Source organism: Phocoena phocoena, chromosome 7 (genome assembly GCF_963924675.1).
Source record: "Phocoena phocoena chromosome 7, mPhoPho1.1, whole genome shotgun sequence".
Lineage (NCBI taxonomy): Eukaryota > Metazoa > Chordata > Mammalia > Artiodactyla > Phocoenidae > Phocoena > Phocoena phocoena.
The window spans coordinates 43,452,183-43,475,427 of record NC_089225.1 but is presented as its reverse complement, the minus strand read 5'-3'; the positions used below and the strand labels follow the sequence as shown (position 1 = coordinate 43,475,427).

General features: G+C 36.0%; 1 protein-coding gene across 4 annotated transcripts in view; it reads right to left on the bottom strand.

Annotated features, from left to right (window-relative positions):
* The window catches only part of MARCHF7 (membrane associated ring-CH-type finger 7), a 33,481-nt gene extending 10,523 nt beyond the window's left edge, over positions 1-22,958 (bottom strand). For 2 of the 4 annotated variants that reach the window (XM_065880513.1, XM_065880512.1), the window contains exons 1-5: positions 22,806-22,958; positions 10,541-10,736; positions 8,763-8,915; positions 6,050-7,154; positions 2,504-2,673 (exon numbers count right to left, since the gene is read on the bottom strand). In XM_065880513.1, coding sequence (XP_065736585.1) covers positions 2,504-2,673; positions 6,050-7,154; positions 8,763-8,915; positions 10,541-10,736; positions 22,806-22,958 — 1,777 coding nt within the window. The remainder of the gene's footprint in view (positions 1-2,503; positions 2,674-6,049; positions 7,155-8,762; positions 8,916-10,540; positions 10,737-22,805) is intronic. The other 2 variants (XM_065880515.1, XM_065880514.1) reach the window with 1 other exon arrangement.
* Positions 22,959-23,245: the final 287 nt, after the last annotated feature.

Below are 23,245 nucleotides of genomic sequence, written 5' to 3'. Positions count from 1 at the left end.
TACTACCTGAAAACCCTGAAAGCATTTTAGAATGTTATTTTCCCCACACATGAAAATCTCTTAACCCATCCCCTCATCAGCTAAAGACCTTACTAAGAAAACAAACAATTATATAGGAATTCAAGCACCTTCTCACCAAAGCAACAAACTGATCAATAATCCATATCTACACTAGCTTTCTAGCGATGAAGTACCCTTTTTCCTATTAAAGGCTAACTACTCAACTTGTGCTCTGAATCCCATCTTTACCCTCCCTCTTTTTTTTTTTTTTTTTTGCGCGGGCCTCTCCCATTGCGGAGCACAGGCTCCGGACGTGCAGGCTCAGCGGCCATGGCTCACGGGCCCAGCCGCTTTGCGGCATGTGGGATCTTCCCGGACCAGGGCACAAACCCGTGTCCCCTGCATCGGCAGGCGGACTCTCAACCACTGAGCCACCAGGGAAGCCCTCCCTTCCCTTCTCATAATTTTTTTCTCTCCATTGTATCTCTTGTTAAAATAAAAAATGCCCTCAAATTTCTACCTCAAAACAAACACAAAACAAAAACATGTACCATGACCCCATATAACTCTCCAATTCCTACTGTGTCTCCAATCTCCTTGACAGTAAAGCTTATTGTAAGAGGGCGTCTATGCTGCTGCTTCCCCAGTCTTACTCAGCTCAATTTGATCATAAAGACACCTCCCCACCACCGCCCCAGCACTGAAGTCACCAAGGTCATCCATGCTACCAAATCCAGCTGTCATTTCTTTGTTCCTTTTTTTTTTTTTTTAAGATGTACGTGGGCCTCTCACTGTTGTGGCCTCTCCCGTTGTGGAGCACAGGCCCCGGACGCGCAGGCTCAGTGGCCATGGCTCACGAGCCCAGCCGCTCCACGTGGACCGGGGCAGGAACCCGCATCCCCTGCATCGGCAGGCAGACTCTCAACCACTGCGCCACCAGGGAAGCCCCATTTCTTTGTTCTTATCTCTTTGTTCTGATTTCTTTGCAGTACCTGACAGGGTTGGTTACACCCTCTTAAAACATTTTCTTCTTCTGGCTTGCACAACACTACATTTTCTCAGTTTTCTTCATACCAGACTGAGGCTGCTCCTCAAATCTCCTTCTCTGTTCCCACTAAGCGTTTGGGTGCCTCAGGGCTCTGCCCTGGGATCATTTTTTAATATCTGCTCTTGCTCAAGTGACCTTACTTAATTTCAAATCTTGAAATATTACGTGCTCATGATTCCTAAACTGTTATTTTCTGTGCTAAAACCCCTGAAACATCACGCCTGTCTTGCTAACTGCCCATAACCATTTCCATATGGTTATTTAATAAACAGTTCAAATACAGTATTTCTAAAACAGAACTACATTTCCTCTCCCAAATTTATTCTATTCTGTCTTCTTTATTTTCAGTAAATGGCCCCACCATTTATTTAGTTGCTCAAGGCAAAAATGTGAGCTTTGCTAAGTGTTCTTTCTCCTTCACTCCACCACATCCAATCCACTGGCGAGTCTTATAGAATCTACCTCCAAAACATACCAGAATCCATCATCCATTTCTACCACCACCATCACTACCTCTTGTAAAGACAGACTCCTGGTTGGTCAACACAATAGATTCCCGGTTGACCTCCCTGCTTCTACTCTTGTCCCACTAAACTCCACTCTTCACAGAGCAGCCAAAACATAAATAAGATCATTTCACTCCCCTGACCTTCAGTGGCTTCCCACAACACTTACCTAAAAATCTAAGCTTCTGACATTAACTTTCAAAGTCCTAAATGAGCTAGCCTCTGCTAATCTCGCTTACCTCAACTTATCACCCCTCTCCTTTCCCACTAATTATACTCCAGCCATGCTGGGCCTTCATTCAATTCCTCAAACACACCTAAGTCATTCCCACCTTAAAGTCTCTATACTAGTTGTTCTGTGTGCTGGAATGCTTTTCCTTTCATTCTAGAATAGCTAGCTCCTCTTCGTTCAAGTATAAATGTCCTCACCTCAACAAGGCATTCCTTTAACACGTAATTCCACCAGGAGAGCAAGTGCCTTGTCTGTCTTGTTCTCTATATCCCACATCTAGAACAATGCCTGGCTCCATAACAGGCACTTAATAAACAACGACTCCCTACAGTAATCTTATTGCTGCACAGCAACATTAGAGACAATAAAACTTTCTCAAGGACACATAGTTGGTAAACAGTAAGAGTATTTCTTTGATTCAGAAAGATATTGCATGATGTAAGGGTTACCAACAATAACAAATTACAGTTGCATTATACATGTATGACAGTAGATTGTTCAGTAAATGAAATATAAGAAACACTATTATACGTTAAATTTATGAAGCAAGACTAATGCTCTTCAATGCTTTTGCTTCAAAAAATGATCGATGCTTTTGATAAGAGTATAAATTTGACAATCAATAAATTATAACCATATTTGTTAATTAAAATGCATACATACGTGCATCTCTTGAAAAAACTGTGAAAACAAAATACACAAAAGGGTAAATCTTACCAGAGTTAATTTTGGCCTGTAACCATTTTTTCATACACTCTTGGTGGACATATTGCAAACTTCCTGTGCACTTGCATGGCTCTATCAGCAAGTTAGAGGATGATGCAGCTGCCATCTGACAAATTCTACATAAATCACCTTCTTCTTCTTCAGAGTCCTCTAAAAGGAGGCTGGAAAAAAAGGTACATTTCCTAAACAGAGCTATCAAAACCATCCTGGTTGGTCATTTCCAATCATACATAATCCCAAACAATATCATGGTCTCTCTAGGTAGAAAAAAGGCAAACAACAATAATAGTAAACAGGAACTTCTAAGAAAAACTGTATCAGTAAGAATAAAAATTATAATAAATATTTTAAAGGTAAATGAGGTAGGCTATCCTATTACTTATCTTCAAATGGTTTAAGTAATTATCTTTGGTACCACAGTTTATTTTTTAAATTTTATTTATTTTTTATACATGAGGTTCGTATTAATCTATTTTATAAATATTAGTATATATATGTCAATCCCAGTTTCCCAATTCATCCCACCGCCACCACACCCCACCCCTGCTATCAGAGTTTAAATTCCATATTTTTCACAATTTGTAAGTTTCACTAAGATTTTAATTTCTGCAGTACCATAGACTACTTCAATTCCAGCAGTATAAAGATAATGTACTTATATACCCATCACTTTTGTCCCTGCAAAACTTTTTTTTTTTTTAATATTTATTTGGCTGCACCAGGTCTTAGTTGCGGTACGAGGGATCTTCGTTGCAGCTTGCGGGATCTTTTAGTTGTGACATGTGGGCTCTTAGTCGCAGCATGCGGGATCTTTTAGTTGTGGCATGTGGGATCTAGTTCCGCAACCGGGATTGAACCTGGGCCCCCTGCATAGGGAGCACAGAGTCTTAACTACTGGACCACCAGGGAAGTCCCTGTCCCCCCAAAACTTTTAAGACAAGTTTGATGAATTAAACAAATATTGACTTGTGATTTTTCAATTTACATGTTAGCAGAGCCACATATGTTTAAACTGATAAGCTTTTTGTATTAAATCATAATAAAAAAAAACAAAAGAAGAGATTAAAAAAATTTTCATTTTCCCCACCCCAGCGATGTTATTAAATCATCCTGATTTCTACAAGGGTAGGCTTTTAAAGTGTGGAGCAGTTTCCATTAACCTATGTCCTCTATTTCACAGGCCAACATGTACTGCTTAATTTAAATGCAGAATGATCACTGTAAGACAAGTAATTTTTTAAATTAAAATCCCTATTGCCTTAGTCTACTGCTGACATGAAAAAGGTACTCAGTAAATTGATACAGAATGCTAAACTGTTACTGAAATATAACCTGGATGATATGGGTTCCAAATGAGTTTAGCAAAAGATGTGTGGAAAGAGGAACAGGCGTACTTTTAGGTGACTTTCATGCCTAGGATTAACCAGATACAACCTCAAGCATTAACATTTATGTTTTACCTTTAGATATAACTTTCTTTGGTTGATAGTTTTTACTTTGGGAGACTCAATTTTTTTACACTTTTATTCATTTAATTGTAAAGTATCTTATAATCCTCATTTTTAAGCAAAATATGTAATAAAGGAACACACACATATAAACTCTGTCAAAATAAGCAACAAATGCTGCTTTTTAAACTATCTTACCAGACAGGGTGGTGATGGCTTACTTAGCTTCTCTTTGGAAATCACTAAATTAATTTTTTGCCCTACTTACACTACTGCACTCAAATTAATCTAACTTTGAGCACAAGAAATATAATAGTTACTACATTACTCAGTAGACAGCTTGCAATTAGAGGGAGCTCCTGTAATAACATTAAAGCTAACACTACCAGGGCAGAGTAAATCTTTCTACAAGGAAGGAAAAAGCGCAAATTTTAAAAGAAGAGAACAGTCACATGGTAACAATTTGTCCTATATAAGGGAAAGTGGGAAGATATTAGTCAATGTTCAGTATCTCAGAAAGCATGCGAAGCTCCCTTTATTCCCCAGAGCAAGATTTGAATGTATTTCCTCTTAAAGACCAAAAAACCCTAAAATGATATAACAACTATGGTCCCCCAAAATTCCATTACATGGGGCCTTTATGAACAAGAAAAAACAAAAACACCCAATGACCTTAGCTTTACATAAGTCTTTTCTTCTTACAAGCATATTTTACATGTACTATCGTATCCCATTTTATCATAAAACTAATTTTAATAGGTGGAAAAAGTAAGTAACTACACTTACATGACAAAATAATTAAGTTGGAGTGAAAAATCTCAGATCTTTCATCTTTTTTTTTTTTTTTCGGTACGCGGGCCTCTCACTGTTGTGGTCTCTCCCGTTACGGAGCACAGGCTCCGGACGCGCAGGCTCAGCGGCCATGGCTCACAGGCCCAGCCGCTCCGCGGCATGTGGGATCTTCCTGGACCAGGGCACGAACCCATGTCCCCTGCATCGGCAGGCGGACCCTCAACCACTGCGCCACCAGGGAAGCCCTTTCCCAAAGATTTTAAAGCAACTAAACTCTACAAAAGATTTCACATGAATAAAAAGATTCTAAGTCCTGAATTTAAACTGCTATCTCTGTCAAATAGTGACAATATATAAAGAATATTCAGTATACATTTGGACTTAAAAACAAAATTTTAAAATTTGTGGAAACGATTTTACCTTATTCCAAAAAAGATTTGAAGTGAGAAATACAAATAAATGGTAAATAAATGATCTTATTTTTTTGTTATTTATTTATTTTGCTGCACTGGCTCTTAGTTGTGGCACGTGGGATCTTTAGTTGCGGCATGCAAACTCTTAGCTGTGGCATGTGGGATCTAGTTCCCTGACCAGGGATCAAACCCAGCCCCCCTGCATTGGGAGCGCAGTCTTGGCCACTGGACCAACAGGCAAGTCCCAATAAGTGATATTATTAAAGGCTGAAACATTGTCTTGATAATCCACAACGACTTGGGCTGCTTTACCAATCCCATTTAGCACTAGTCTACCTAGAAACAGGGTAAGAGATTAAGATTTTGTATATGTAAGATTTGTATATTAAGATTTTATATATTTTTATATATACATATATCTATATGTATCTGTAGCCAAAGCTGGTTAAAAATAATCTTTAGATTATTTCCCAATGCAATCTACACCCCCAGTGCCCACCACCAGTATTAATTCTTATCCATTTTACCTCTGAGCAAGACGCTAACATCTTACTGGATGTAAATTTTAAGGCAAGAAATTTCAGACATCACTCTTTTTTGGCGGGGGTTACGCAGGCCTCATTGCTGGCCTCTCCCATTGCGGAGCACAGGCTCCAGACGCGCAGGCTCAGTGGCCATGGCTCACGGGCCCAGCCGCTCCGCGGCATGTGGAATCTTCCCGGACCGGGGCACGAACCCATGTCCCCTGCATCAGCAGGTGGACTCTCAACCACTGTGCCACCAGGGAAGCCCCAGACATCACTCTTATGAGAAACCATTTTAGAAACAAACAATTCTTTCTCTCATCTGTTCTTCACAGGCTTAAGATAGGTATTCAAACTTACCTCTCTTTTATTTTTTGCAGTCTTTCTGGGTCTCTTGAGGGTACACTTTTAGTTTTATCATTTTTTCCATCAGATGAACTCCAACCTGAAGGAATAATATCTACAGTGATCATGACATTGTCGGTCAAATTACTTCCAAGTGCCGGGGGCACTGCAAATCGGAATAAGGAACCAGGAAGGATCCCTGTTATTCCTGTACTTCGTCCACTGTGAGCCGAATCCGATACGGAGCCCCCCGTAGCAGCACTGCTTGGTGCTGCAGATGCTTGTGGTCTGCTGGCAGTAGCCCCAAGGGGATCACTCTGTGCTTCAAGGTGAACCACTTCATTTGATTCTCTTCTAAAAATATGATGAGATCTAGATGGTATATCAGAGGTAGATATCCTTGAAGATTCATCTCGTCCCTCTCGCCTCCTTCTAGAGAACAAAGGTGTGCATCTATTTCTAAGTGAGGAAGATAACCATGGTCCTGTATTTCTACCTTCAGATTCTTGGTTAAAATTTTGGGAATCTGGCTCAGAGCTATGATTTTGGCTAAGAGATGACAAACCCCATCTTCGCCGAAGAAATCGAAATCCCTGAGAAGCTTCGGATGCCCTGTTATCAGGACCATCAGAAGCTGATGCTGCATTACGAGACTGTGAAGCTGTCAAGATTCTTGGAGAAATGTAAGAATTCTCAGAACTCAATGATCTTGTATTCAAGGAATCCTGACTAGACCTTCGTGAAAAAAAAGTAGATGACATACTAGAAGCTATACGTGACAGCAATCTCCTTGTTGTACGCCTACCTTCATTGTCAGAAGATTCTTGAAATGATCTTTGAGATGAGCCAACCCTATTTGAACTGCCTATAGTTGAGGTTTCACCTCTATTTGAAATATAAGAAAATCCAGGCTGTATACTGCTTTGGGGAGATTCTAATTCTCTTGGAGAAAAATTTGATCTTAAAGAATTTCTACCAGAGTCCCTAGAACATGGTATGGTCTGATGTTCAGAAGGCATTTGGTGATTTGTAGATGATGTATTCAATTGTAAAGTGCTCAAAGAGTTCTCTTTTGGTCTTGCTCCTTGTGAATATGAAGAAGGAACTCTGTCTTGAACATCTATTTTTGAAAGAAAGGAAAGGTAGTCAATTACATGAAAAATTTGTGCATTATTAAGGTTGTGTCTATTAACCACTAATCACTGCCAAAATTAAACACTGGATTCAAACTGAATACTGGCATATTATAATTACACAGCTTAACTATTATTACAGAAAAAATAAACATATTTGTCTTTCTATACCTTTGGTAAAATCCAATACTGCTGTATAAAGTCAGCATTACAAATTTTTAAAAAAAGAAATGTATTATAGCTTATGAGAGGCAAACATCAATCTACCAACTTGATGAAGTTAAAACAGTTGAATTTATTAATTAGAAATTGATATGGTAGAAGAATATCTAACATCTAAATGGATAAGGGATTTTAAATGGGCAAACAAATTCAAGGTAAATGACTCATAACAAGTAAAAGCAAAATAATAATAGAGTGTTTTGGAGATTTTTCTTACTCTGGAACAAGAACAAAAGTTATTTCACATAAATACTATCACCCTTATAGTTTCATAGCAAACCATGCTAACAGTTCAAAATTTCTCCAATGTTTTATCTTTTCTTTCAAGTTAACAGCAGTGACTCTTATACCCGGTTACTCATCAGACATAACTATGCTTTTTTTTTTTTTTTCCCAATACTGAGTCAGAAGAGAGCCCTGGCATCTGCGATTTTAATAGTACACTACTGATGGTTCTAATCATCAAATGGAAAGAGATATACCAAAGCATTCCTTCATAAAGAATATTCATCCATACATCTAGTTTAACAGCTAGATTGCTACTGTGCTAATACATGGTGCCTCATGGAAGGATTAACTGTTAGGGACTAAATTCTATTCTGTATATTTTTACCCCCCAAACCGAGAAGCTACCGACACTGCCTACTAAAGCTCCTCCACCCAAAGCCAAGCAAATGAAAAGATGCTTTCATTTGTCTTAAATAAAGCAATGGCTTGCCCCAACAGATTATTTAAAATAATCTAGTTAAATCTTTAAATAGAAATGTATTTTCTTCTCTGTAAATCAAATTCCACTTCTGTCTGCTATATTTCTCAACTTCAATTAGCACCTTTTATCTTCAGTTATTTAGTGATATTGTTTTATGGCATTTATTTTTTTTAAGGTGGCTCTGTCGCACAATGGACAGTGCACTGGACTTCTATTTTTTTTTTAAGTTTTGGCTTATGTACACTGACAGAAACAGTGTGGGTCTTTATTTCAACTAAATGAAAATAAAGACAAATTCATATTAAACTAAAGGAATTCTACATTATGTCTTAAAATGATGATTTCAAGTTTTAGTTAATTCACAAGGCAAATTATATTGTAGTATACAAGAATTATCAAGTATATGTAAAACATACATTCTTAAGAGTGAAAAAATTATAGGCAGACAGAATCTGGATACTCATGTATATCTAAATATTTTATATTGTTTACATTTTTAAAAGTAAAATGACAAATAAGGTTGAAAACATATCAAGCTATCCTGTATTCTAAATCTTCATAATATTCACTTCATTTATTCCTTTGTACTGTGATTTTAACGACATACAAAGACAAAAATGTAACATTATTAGATAAATTATGCATAACAATAGTTTATACATACATGATGAAGTTGTGAAATCATCACTTCGGTGACTATAATCCATAAGATTACTAATGGAGGAATCTGCTCTCCTCTCTCTCATTAAGTCAGTTCCAAATGATCCAAGTACCACTGATGAAGATCTGGGAACTTGACTATGCCTCCAAGAAGAATCTTAAAATAATTGAAGAAGTCTTAATTCAGAGAAAGCTTTCAAGGTTTCTGATGACAACAGATCTTCAGTATTACACAGAGAGGTAATTATGGTTTATTACAGGAATCCCCAGTTACACAGTTGCAATCAAAAGCAAAACTGAGCAAAACATAAATTATTCACTAGTGAAATAATCACTTATAAAATTATCTCCTACTCAAACACATCCTTCTCTAATACTATGATCTACCCCCGTCTAGGATGTCAATGTCACTCTCTAGAACATCTGACCGTACAATATATAAACATGACGTAAAATGATTACAGAACGAAAATATAAAGCTTGCCAAAGATGCAGAATTTCATGAAAAGTTGATCAAAGTGATGTCGGAGAACAGCCAAAATCAAAATCAAAGCCATCTTGAAATGAAAGAGGTTATACTGTAGGTTATAATACTATTTTGTCAGAACTATTATTGCCACCATATTTGGCTCATTCTTATGCTAAGAAGTAATGTATCATTGCAATTATAATCTAAACTTTGTTAGATATGATTTCATTTAAAAAGAAATTAAAAACTAAGTCTCAAAACTTTCCCCCCTCACTATTTACCTTGAAATTCTGGGTCTTCCTCTCCTAGTCCTAATAGCCTTAATAATTTCCCTTCGTTAAGGGAAACGGCCCAGGGTTAATGCTATGCCTTCACAGACCAGAGGAGAACAAAAGTATCTCTACACAATGGTATTTGTCTACAAAGTTAAGGTCAGTCTGCTCTTACCCATCACACTACTCTTAAAATCCTTCAGATGGGCAGTGTCTTTCCCATGGCAGTCCTGCCTATCGAAATAGAAAGGAATCGCTTACACTAATTCATTTAGTAGTACATATGCAATTCAAGACCAACTGTGTCATCACAAGTTTTATCTTACCTTAAAACTATTTCAGGCATTGGCTAGTGTTTCATTTGAAGAGAAGTATAAGTGAGGAAGTACCTCTCAACAAAAGATCTTTCCAATTTGTGCAACAAATGTGTGCCTGTATCTTAGTATCTGTGAGTACAAGATACTAAGCATGGAACTTTATGCATAAGTCTTTCATACCAGAGTGGTAAAGTGACTTGTCCAATGTCACATAGTTAGAGGACTAGAACCATAGCTTTCTAATTCCTGTATAGAACTCCCACTAGAATACCGCCAACTATTTTTTAACTAAAGAATTTCTACATTTTCTGAAAATATGTGTTATATAGCACAATGTTTATTATTCACAAAAAATATGCTAAGGAAACATGTATCAGTAAATCTGGCTTTCTTATTAACAATTTAAAATTTTACCTCCTATAATAACCAGCAAAATACATGTCACTTTTACTAATTTTATTACCATATGTATTAGCTATTCTAATTAATTAAAATCTGCTAATATCCTGTTTGTGTAAGATATCTGTACCAAATTTAGAACAAAAATCCAAGATGAAGAGTTAATTTCAGTTCTAACTTAGTTAAGATTTTGGAACCTCCGCTCTATTTCTGACCCAGTCTTACGTGCAATCTACTTGCTTATTAGTACACTACATCTTGGGAAAAGGGCTTTTGTCCAAAATACATACACAGTGATTTATATTTATACAAATTTAATTATTACCTGATACTGCATTTAAACCATGTCCAACACTTCTCCCAGCTGAGGTAGATGTACAGTTTGTACAGGAAAGTTTAGGTCTTTTTGAATCATGATCCCGTTGCTGGTTTTGCGATCTTGAACGTGCTCCCTGAGTTATCTCAGACTCACTATACCACGTAGACTGAAATGGTAATGCAGATGCTGATGCTGATGTAGACTGTAAGTTAAAAAAAAGTTTTTTAAAGGAACAATAAAACACTTGCAATTTTTAAATTTAAATATTACATTTAATCTACAGTGCTCTAATAAATTCCCAAGGACCATTCATTCCTCACAGACACAAATTTTTCTACCATGTAGGTTTTTCATCGTCTTTGTTCCCTTCTACCACTTGTCCCTTTACTTTATACTTTAATTGTACTTTGCTAGGTAACCAATCTGATTTAGATTATGTTTTCTATGTAACTGAATATAAACACTAGTCTAGGAAACACTGAAGAGTAAAAACTTTATATGTAATCATTTTGTTCTCCTGGTTTAATATTAACCTTTTGAGGAACCTTGTTTCCTCTTCTTAGATAAACAGAACACCAAGAAAGGCACCAATATAGAAAGTGACTGTGAATACTCCACTATAAAAATAAGATTTTCAACTAATATAAAATGTATCTGGATCTTATGTCCATCTCAGGAATACAGTAAAACACTATAAATGGTACTAAAAAAAAAAATCCTAATATACGGAATTTCTTCATCAGTGAAGGAAGAAACAGCTAAAACTACATACTGTAAAACTCTAAGCTCAAGGTTTTTTCTTTAAACATATAATTATATGTACAACATGAAATAACACAGAAGTTACAATGTACAAACACACACACACACACACGCACACAGAGAAAGAGACCAAGAAGGACAAATTTGACGCATAATCTCTGAATTGCTTAAAGACACTTACCACTAACGTTAAAAGTTATTTCTAGGAAATAACTTTTATTCTAGGAAATAAAGGAAAAAAGACATTTATAAACCATTTTAACATGTAAGTAGATGGTAAGTAGTTCATTTTATTGAAGAATATTAAAATGAAACAACATTCTTTAAAGTGTTATATTTCTTGACAAAAGAAAAGTTAAAAATGGAATGTTATCATGGGCCATAAATTCAGTCTATATTAACCTAGTATTATAAACATAAGAGCCCAAATAATGTGCTCCATCAAAGAGTTTTAGAGTACAGATAAATAAGTAGGTATAATATAAGTAAGTACTGTAATAGGAGATATGTTGAAAGTTTTACAGAAAAAAAAAAAAAAACTATGTCTGAGGAAAGCAGGGGAGAATTCATAGGTGATTAACTATGAACTCCATAGGTGGAGTTCACTGAGTAGGCAAATGAGGAAGATTATAGACAGACAACACAAAAAGATAAAAAGATGTCTCAACTATTCTGCCATGGGAATTCTTCTAAGGCATCACTACTTACTTGATCTCCGATTATCTTTTAATTATGAGAAGCATACTGCATGCATTCAGGGAACTGTATTAGTCCATGGTAACTCTACAGAATAAACTGTGCACATACATGGAAAAGCAGAAGATGCAAAGCTGAAAAAGTAGGAATGGGCATATCAGGATTTCATCCATCCCTTGCCCATTCAATATTTTGCTAATTAAATGTAGAACTCCTCAGCTTAGCACAAACTTGGTCTCACAAGCCTTTCACACCAAGTTGTCCACAGAGCCCCCAGTCAATGAACTGGAATAGCACATGAGATGAAATTCATGAGCTATTTCAGAATGAAATCATTTTATGTGCCATTGTCAAGGTATCAGGGACTTAATCCTGCAGGCCAGTGGTTCTAAGACCTTTGAATATCAAAGACCAAAAATTAAAAAAAAATGGTTTGATTTAAAATTTAGGAAGAACTGCTACTTTTGACAGGTAAGGAAAACGAAAATAGCGAATACCACCTAACCCCATTCCCTAATCTTTTAAAAAGGGCATTTTATATGCTCCTAAAACAAGAACATAACAGAATAAAACAGACTTGTAAGGTGAATAAATTTTACTTGTACAAAATTCCTAACTTGTCCTTATTTTTCTCATTTTGCATGGACTGGACAAAATGTTATTGAATAGCACCTCCACAAATAAGACTTTAGGAGCTACTGAAGGAGGTAATACCATCAGATCAACTACTTACAAAGATCTTTAGAGCATTGTGGAAGGTTAAGAGTGGAATGGACAAAAAGTGGGCAAATCAGGAAGTCACTGGACTAGCAAGAAATGCTAGTCATTCCCATTACTTTCGTTCATTGGGACGAAAGTAATGGGAATAGAGAGCCATTATAAAAGATAAAAATTCATCAAATTTAGAGACAACGTGAGAAATGAACAAAAAGTCTATAAAGTCACTCCACAGTTTTCTGGCACTGGCCACTGGTGAGATAAAGACACACTCACTGTTCGGCAATTTTCATGACTCACAACTCTAAAAGGTAGCCTATATGTCATCCCAGAGACAAAAATACTCAGTATAGGAGAGGAGAAATAAAGTCTGACCAATTTTTCTGCTGGCTTAAATTCAAAGTCAAACTTTTCCCTGGTTCCTACCAATCCAATTTTGTCCACTGTTCAAATATTCTCAGTCTGAAGCAATTAGCTTTTTTCCCCCTCTGAATTCTTTTAACAATTAAATAAAGGATGGGGTTCATTTATACACTATCTTATCTCTTTTGCTATCTAAAACTACTGGTGGTCAAACGAAATCAGGAAAAGTCTGTCTCCAAAGTATACTTAAGTATACTGCCTTGCAGACACCAGATGCTTAAAAAAGTACTTTTGGGGTTGTTTGCACTTCTTAGCTGTTATGAATAATGCTACTATGAACGTCTGTGTTCAAGTTTTGTGTAGACATGTTTCTAATTTTCTTGGGTGTAACTAATGGGTCATATAATACCTCAAAGTTTGACTTTTAGAATAATTAATAAACTGTTTTCCAAAGTGGCTGTACCAGTTTAAAACCCCACAAGCAATTTATGAGGGTCCAAATTTCTCCACAACCTTGTCAACTCTTGTTATTGTCTCACTTTTTAATTTTATTTTAGCCACTCTAGTGGGTATGAAGTGGTGTCTCATTATAGTGTACATTTGCATTTCCTAATGGCTGATGTTGAGCATCTATTTATGCGTTCATTGGCCATTTGTACATCTTTGGACACATGTCTATTCAGGTCCTTCGCCCATTTTAAACTGGGTTTTTTTTTATTGTTAGGATGTAAGAGTTCTTTACATAGTCTGGTTACAAGTTCCTTGTCAGATAGCATATCATTTACAAATATTTTCTCCCATTCTGTAAGTTGTCTTTTCACTCTCTTCATGGTATCACTTGACTCACTAGTTTTTTAATTAGTTAAGTCCAATTAATCTTTTTGCATTCATTACCTCCAGACTAAGAACATTCATATGAAAATAAGAAGTGGATAGAATTATTAAATATCCATTCAAGTTCCATGGAGTTCTCTCTCATTTTCACTAAATTTCCAGTCTCTACCCCAAATAACAGATTTGGCTCCTGTAATAAACAATTTTTATGGGTTACTCTCAAAAGGCTATCTGTGATTAGAAAGGAAAATTGTATGGTATGTGCAGGGGGCTGTCTAGCCCAACCAAAGTAGCTGAATACTACTTTGTGTATCTGAGAAATCATATTAAACAGTTTGAAAACTTGATGGAAGGGAAGTTTACAAACATTCTGTAACTACTAGCAGGCATCCAATTTTCATTTTATTTACTTACTTATTTTTATCTTCATGATACTTATTTAGGTTGCCCTTCCAACAAGAGGTTTTCGGGAAGGACAGTCAATGAAATCATTATTTATTTACCATTAGTATTGTATAAGTCAGTATTTGCATTCATAAAATAATTACTTCTAAAAAAGGCTAAAAAATATTCCCAATGCAAACGCCCTTAAAATAGTACAGCAAAAAAGAACCTTAATGAGAAAATATTTGTAAATCATATACCTAATTAGGAACTTATAACTAGAATATATAAAAGAGTAAGAATCAAGAGTAAGCTTTCAAAACAGAAAACACCAAGCCCACATGGGTTCACTGGAGAATTCAATCAAACATTTAAGGAAGAAGTTATACTAATTCTCTACAATCTCTTTCAGAGGAAAGCAGCACAGAAAATACTTCCTAACTCATTCTATGATATGATGAGGCCAGCACTACCTTAATTCCAAAACCAGACAAAGACATAAGGAAAGAAATCTATAGAGCATTCTCTCTCATGAACACAGCTGCAAAAATTCTGAACAAAATATGAGCAAATTGGGAAGTCCCTGACAGTATAGTGGTTAGGACCTGGTGCTTTCACTGCTGTGGCCTGGGTTTAATCCCTGGTCAGGGTACTAAGATCCTGCAAGCCGTGTGACGCAGCAAGAAAAAAAAAATTAGCAAACTGAATCCAAAAAAGTACAAAATCCAATACCCCTTTATGATTAAAAACTCTCAGCAAACTAGAAATAGAGGGTAACTTCCTCAACTTGATAAAGAATGCAAAGAATGTACAGTTAACATTATATTTAATGGAGAGAAACTCAAAAGCCTTCACACCAAGATCAGGTACAAGGCAAGGATGTCCTTTCTCACTGCTCCTTTTTCTCTTTTTTTAAAAACTGACATATATTGATATATAACATTATATCAGTTTCTAGTGCACAAGGTAATTATATAGACACACATATATAATGACCACCACAATAATTCTACTTAACATTCCCCACTACATAGTATAATTTTTTCCTTGTGATGAGAACTTTTAATATCTACTCTCTTAGCAACTTTCAAATACACAATACAGTATTATTAATTATAGTCACCATTCTGTACACTACATCCCCATGATTTATTTTATAACTGGAAGTCTGTACCTTTTGACCACCGTCACCCATTCTATACTCTTCTTTGAGTAGTACAGATATTTTAAGAATATTAATTCTTCCAATCCATGAGCATGGAATATCTTTCCACTTCTTTGTGTCTTCTTCGATTTCTTTCATCAATGTCTTATAGCTTTCAGTGTAGAGGTCTTTTACTTCCTTGGCTAAATTTATTCCTAGGTATTTTATTCTTTTTGATGCAACTGTAAATTGGATTGTTTTCTTAATTTCTCTGACACAATAGATTTTTGTGTATTGATTTTATATCTTGCAGCTTCACCAAATTCATTTATTAGTTGTTTTTTGATGGGACCTTTAGATTTTTCTATATATAGTATCATATCATCTGCAAATACTGATAGTTTTACTTCCTCCTTTCCAATTTGGATTCCTTTTTCTTATCTGATTGCTCTGGCTAGGACTTCCAATACTATACTGAATAAAAGTGGCAAGAGTGGGCATCCTTATCTCATCTTGCTCCTGATCTCAGAGGAAAAGTTTTCCACATTTCTCCAGTTAGTATGATGTTAGCTCTGGGCTTGTCATATATGGCCTTTATTACAATGAGGTACGTTCCCTTCACACCCATTTTGTTGAGTTTTTATCATAAATGAATGCTGAATTTTGTCCAATCCTTTTTCTGAATCTATTTGAGATGATATGATTTTTAGCCTTCATTTAGTTAATGTAGTGTACCATGTTAATTAATATGCAGATGTTGAACCATCATTCTTGCAAGCCAGGGATAAAATCTCCCTTGACCATGGTATATGATCCTTTTAAATTATCGCTGAATTCAGTTTGCTAATATTCTGTAGAGGAGTTCTGCATTTATGTTCATCATGGATACTAGCCTTTAATTTTCTTCTCTTGTAGTGTCCTTGGCTAGTGTTGATATCAGGGTAACGCTGGCCTCATAAAATGAGTTAAGGAGTGTTACCCCTCTTCTATTTTTTGGAAGAATTTGAGAAAGACTGGTATTAATTCTTCTTTAAATGTTTGGTAGAATTAATAAGTGTTCTGATCCCAGACTTTTTTTGTTGGGAGGCTTTTGATTACTAATTAAATCTCCTTACTCATTGGTCTGCTCAGATTTTCTAATTCTTCATGATTCAATCTTCATAGGTTTTGTGTTTCCAGGAATTTATCCATTTCTTAAAGGTTGTCCAATCTTTTGGTGTATAACTGTTCATAGTAGTCCCTTATGCTACTTTTTATTTTTGTGGTATCATTTGTAACATCTCCTCTTTCATTTTTGGTTTTATTTATTTGAGTCTTTTTTTTTCTTGGTGAGTCTAGCTAAAGATATGTCTATTTTGTTTATCTTTTCAAAAAGCCATCTCTTATTTCACTTATCCTTTTGTCTTTTTAGTCTCTATTTCATTTATTTATGTTCTGATCTTTGTTATTTTCACTTCACCACTCTTTTTTCAACACTGTACTGGAAGTTCTAGATAATGCAATAAGGCAAGAAAATAAAGTAAAAGGTATACAGATTGGGAAGAAAGACCTTACTTGCAGATGACATGATTATACAGAAAATCTGAAAGAAAAACTCCTGGAACTAATAATTATAGAAAGGTTTCAAGATACAAGGTTAATACACAAAAGTCAATTGTTTTACTATATATCAGCAATGAAAAAGTAGAATTTGAATTTGAAACTAAAAACTCTTACAATTCAATAATAAAATGACAAATAAACTGATTTAAAAATGAGCAAAAGATCTGAATAGACATTTCTCCAAAAATATAAAAATAGCTAATCAGGGGCTTCCGTGGTGGCGCAGTGGTTGAGAGTCCGCCTGCCGATGCAGGGGACACAGGTTCGTGCCCCGGTCCAGGAGGATCCCACATGCCGTGGAGCGGCTGGGCCCGTGAGCCATGGCCGCTGGGCCTGTGCGTCTGGAGCCTGTGCTCCACGACGGGAGAGGCCACAACAGTGAAAGGCCCGTGTACCGCAAACAAACAAACAAACAAACAAACAAAACAAAAAAAATAGCTAATCAGCACATGAAAAAATGCTCAACATCCTGAGTCACCAAGGAAATCCAAATCAAAACTACAAGACACTACACTTCACACCCACGACAGGATGGCCAGAATCAAAATGTAAGATAAGTACAGGAAAGGATGAAGAGATCAGAACTTTCATGTATAACTTCTGTGGGAATATAAAATGGCCCAACGGGTTTGGAAAACAGTGTAGCAGTTCCTCAAAAAACTGAACATAGATTTATTGTATGTATGATTCAGCAAATCTACTCTTGGGTATATACCCAAGATAACTGAAAACATTAGTCCACAGAGAGACTTGCACATGAATGCTTACAGCAGCATTATTCATAATAGCCAAAAGGTGAAAACATCCCAAATGTCCATCAGTGGTTGAATGAATTAACAAAATGTAGTACATCCATACAATAGAATATTATTCATCCATAAAAAGAAATGAAATACTGATACTGCTATCATCATGTAGATGAACTTTAAACAAACATGCTATGTAAGACAAGCTAGTAATAAAAGACCATACAGAATGTTTCTACTCATGTATATGAAAGTTCCAAATAAGGAAATCTACAGAGACAGAAAGTAGATTAGTGGCTGCTTATTGCTCAGGGGGAGAGGAGGGAGACAGTGTAGTGACAGCTAAAAGATCTGGGATATTCTCTTGAGGTAATGAAAGATTCTGAAGTTGACTATGGCAATGGTTTGCACAATTCTGTGAATATACTAAAAATCACTGAATTGTACACTTTAAATGGGCAAGTCATATGTTATATGATTTATATCTCGATAAAGCTATTATTAAAAAAATAATCTTAACAATTGCTGCAAATGCAACCAATGTTATCCACTGGACAACGCTTAATCAAGAGAAATCATATAACGCACAGTAATGGAAGCAAGTCCAGAATAAAATGCTCTTCCTTGGCTCCTCATTTCCATGAATCAATGCCTTGACTGTGATGACTGACAATTCCTGCTTAAAAATTTTCCAGACCATAAGCAACAACTTAAAACTTTGACCTTTTCTTCATTTTAAATATTCACATGCTGGAGAGTATCCATATCCAGGCTAATGCAGAAGTCTTACATTCTAGTTTCTATTCAGAATGAGCAGTCTTCTCAATTATCACAAAAAAGACAGCTGATCTTAAGAATGTATGGATTCATGATGCCCAACTTTATGAGAAATCTAGGTAAGAAACCTTATGTTTACACAAAATGGAATGACTAGGAGTTCATTTATCCCTCAAAATATCCTAGGATTAATATCTGGATCAAGACAGACTACAAGAATGTTAATTTAGATCACTCTGTTGTCCCTTTACAGAACTGTTTTCACTGACCTGTAGTTTGACATCATGTCCTTTGCATATACTGTTTACCAAGAAATAGTTTCACTAAACTAGGTATATACTTATAGTATGAATACTACCCTGAAGACACTGTCTTCTATATCATTCACTGTCCCCGCTTTCAGACTAAACTGCCAAGCACTGCTTCCTTTTCCTTATGAACAAAACACCTTATAGACCTGGTTGTGTTTCCTTGTGATCTCCTGACACCCACACAAGGGCCGAAGTTTAACTTTAGAATACTGCCAAGGGCTTACAAATGCATATCAATGTTATAACCAACCTTAACTCACTCTCAATATTTTATTTGTATTTTCCTGATTGCAATTAAAACTATTTTCATTTTCTTGTCCCATTGTGTGTGTGTGTATGTATATATGTATGTATTTCCCTGGAAACTACCTTTGTAGCAGATAAACAAACCAAAATGAGCAAAAAAAAGGTTAATAACCATTGGTTATTTTAATTCTTGAAAATACATACTTTGCAAAATACACAATAGTACTGAGTTCTGTAACTTAATATACAAACTAGAAAAAGATGTAAAAAACTGTAAAAAAACACCTAGAGGGCTTCCCTGGTGGCGCAGTGGTTGGGAGTCTACCTGCTGATGCAGGGGACACGGGTTCGTGCCCCAGTCTGGGAGGATCCTGCGTGCCGTGGAGCGGCTGGGCCCGTGAGCCATGGCCGCTGGGCCTGCGCATCCAGAGCCTGTGCTCTGCACCGGGAGGGGCCACAACAGTGAGAGGTCCGTGTACCGCAAAATAAATAAATAAATAAATAAAATAAAATAAAACAACACCTAGAACCTCCATAAAAAGCCTATTTTATTATTTCATATTAAAAGTAATCAATCTCTCCACAAAGCAAGAAGTGGGATTAGGGGTTGCTTAAATTAAGTTACAGAAAAATATATAAAAGTAACAAAAATAATTACATATTCACAGAATACTCCCAAATTTTCACTTTTAACAATATGAATTACATAAATTTTCTTTCCAAAAATATCTAAAATTCTATTTACTGTTACCAAAGAGATTAAGGTGATCACAGTTTTCTACCATTCAAATTGTAACAAAAATTTAAAGATAGAGTAACAGAAATATCAGCAAGATTAACAGCAGAGGCAGCCCAGCTTACAAATGGCCAAGAACCAAAAGACATTTAGAAAATCAATTGTTTGGAACTTAGAACCTACATTTGCCAAAGACACAATGCTATCCAGAAGTCTTAGATTCTTCAGCTCAGGCACACTGTATACTAATCCTGGAACTGGGAGAAACCACTTATCTTTCCAGATTTCAGATCTTTTATTTATGAAATGACACAAGCATCTGTCCTATTTAACTAAGATTAAAAATTAAAAATATGCTGCAAAATGTCTAGCACTGTATAAATAAGGTGTTTTCTTATCATCTGATCCATAATGTAAATGAGATTGAACTACTATGCCCTGTTGTGACCCTCCTTTCTCAAGGTTCACTAAGTATAATAAAGAAGGGGAGGGACTTCCCTGGTGGCACAGCAGTTAAGAATCCACCTGGGGGCTTCCCTGGTGGCGCAGTGGTTTAGAGTCTGCCTGCCGATGCAGGGGACACGGGTTTGTGCCCCGGTCCGGGAAGATCCCACATGCCGCGGAGCGGCTGGGCCCGTGAGCCATGGCCGCTGCGCCTGCGCGTCCAGAGCCTGTGCTCCGCAACGGGAGAGGCCACAACAGTGAGAGGCCCGTGTACCGCAAAAAAAAAAAAAAAAAAGAATCCACCTGCCAATGCAGGAGACAAGGGTTCAATCCCCAGTCCGGGAAGATCCCATATGCCACAGAGCAACTAAGCCTGTGTGCCAGAACTACTGAGGCTGCGCTCTAGAGCCTGCAAGCCACAACTACTGAGCCCACGTGCCACAGCTACTGCAGCCCGCGTGCCTACAGCCTGTGCTCTGCAACAAAGAGAAGCCACCACAATGAGAAGCCCGCACACCGCAACAAAGAGTAGCCCCCACTGGTCGCAATTAGAGAAAGCCCGTGCACAGCAACGAAGACCCAACGCAGCCAATAAATAATTTTTAAAAAGGGGGGGGGGAAGAGTGTTGTGTCCCAGATGGTTTTGAGTCAGAAAATATCAGCAATTAACCAAAAAAGTTCCCTTTGATATTCAAAGGTCTCTTTCATTCATTAAATACACATCTTGCTGAATAATCTTAAGAATATTAAATAAAACTAAATGTGTGATATATAATTTAAATATTCTGATAACATATTATACTATCCCCTAAGGATATTAATTATCTATTTAAACCAATGCAAAGCCAGGAAATGATAACAACAGCAGTCACAATGATAATTATAACCTGTAACATCTGAACTCTTACTAGGGTCCAGGAACTGTTGTTCTAAGTGCTTTACATGTATTATTTCTTCCAATTAATTTTAACAGTAACTATGTAAGAAAATTACCATTATCACCATTTCACAGAAGAGGAAACAGAAAAGTACTTTCCTCAAGAACACAGGAATTTCAGTTCCTAAATCAAAACTAAAAGAGCAAAGCAGCCTACGTATAGTTGACAAGATTGGAAATACTCCTATAACCCATTAAAGAAAGAAAGAAAAAGATTGGAAGCCACTTAAAATAACTGAAAAACATTAAGGAAAACACCAAAATTTATAAAACTGATTAATCTTATTAAGAACCAATAAAACATTTAAAATTTTTTTACATGTTTGCATTTGTTTAACTTCCACAATGAAAAATTAGACTTTCAGAATAATCTATGACATTAAGAACAAACTGGAAGAAAAAGTCTGAAAATATTACTTTAAAGTGAATGTCAATAAGTTTTCTAAATATATTCAAGACTTTTAGTCTGGTTTCAGAGTCTGTGTTCCTCACTAATTAGCTAATTAGCTATACGAAAAATTAGACAAAGATCAGTAGACAAAATTTTATTAATATAGGAAAAAACCCCAATTGTGTGCTCTTAACAAGTCACAATCATTTAATTCTGTAGAATGGAAAATATGTGATTCTGCACCTCTGGCAAGCATACTCTTGCCTAGCAACAGAGTAAAAAAAATACATTATCAAACAACATTTAAAATAAGTCCAAGTAAACAGTACACATAATGTCAGCAGGCTGGCAGTAGATATGGGCATTTTAGAGAAATTATTTTATTTCATTTGTGCTTCTCTATTTTATAAAATGCTTATTACTACACAGAAGAACTTTCAAATGACTTTGTCATATAGTACATTGCATGATATATAAATATATAAACATTACTTAAGACTTAAACAGACATTTCCACTAAAGGATTCTCTTAGAGTCAGTTACCGGAACATCAGACTTTTGCAAATGTCGTGCAATTTAATGAGGTGTTCAGCCAATAATGCGATAAACTTAACATTTGAAAGATGAGCAAGATAAACTGTGTTAAAGCTACAAACCATGCCTCTGAGATTTAACAGTTTTATACTACAACCATTGTTATAACAATAATAAGCTATTTCAAAAACCAAAGTGTTATTGGTCCTAAGGAAAATTAGCTACATAAAAGGAACTTAGATTGCTTTATGTAGATTATGAATCAATGCAAACTCATTACTAACTGTAAAAATAAAACCCCATAATTCATGTAAAAGACAGCCTGTTAATTCAACTAATACTTCAATGCTTTTAGGTTAGAAGGTTTCCAAGTCTTTGTAAACTATGAACATTTTACTTATGACCACAATCCCTTATTCAAAATTCTGAAGTTCAAAACTTTGAAAAACATTAAGTTTTTGCTAGTGTGGAACATTAAATCAGTCTGCTGCAGATATATTAATCTTTTGATTACAGGATGCCTCAGATCCAGCTGAGGGTGTTATAAACACACTCTACTACCTTTCTAAAATCCAGAAAATCACATGGCCCCAAGGATTTTGAAAATGAGACTGTGTATATACACACATTCCAAATTAAGCTGTTACCTGATATTCAGAATCCAGTCTAAACGAAGAGTCCCTTGAGTGATAGGTATCATTTAAACTACTTCCTCTGCTTCCAGACATCATCCTAGCACTTAAAGAGCTAGAGGGTTGAACAGAAATTCTTCTTGGAATCCTTGAAGGTTTAGACTCCATTCTTAATGTTTCCTGTGAAATGCAAATTTTGATTAATTGCCTTTTGGAAAACATGCAAACCTTTGATTCTTAATCCTCTCCTTAATGATCAGCTCAAATCAAGAATTAACCATGCAAATTAACCGAATGGTAAACTGTGAGATTATCATCACTCTCCTTCTACAGGCAGAGGTCTGAAGACCATCAAAGGTTCCCTATTGCCCATAAAATGAAGCAAACATGATAAAAGTGGTGATGAGAAACTGAGGTTTGTTGTTTCTAAAGCCTGAGCTCTTTTCCTTATTCAA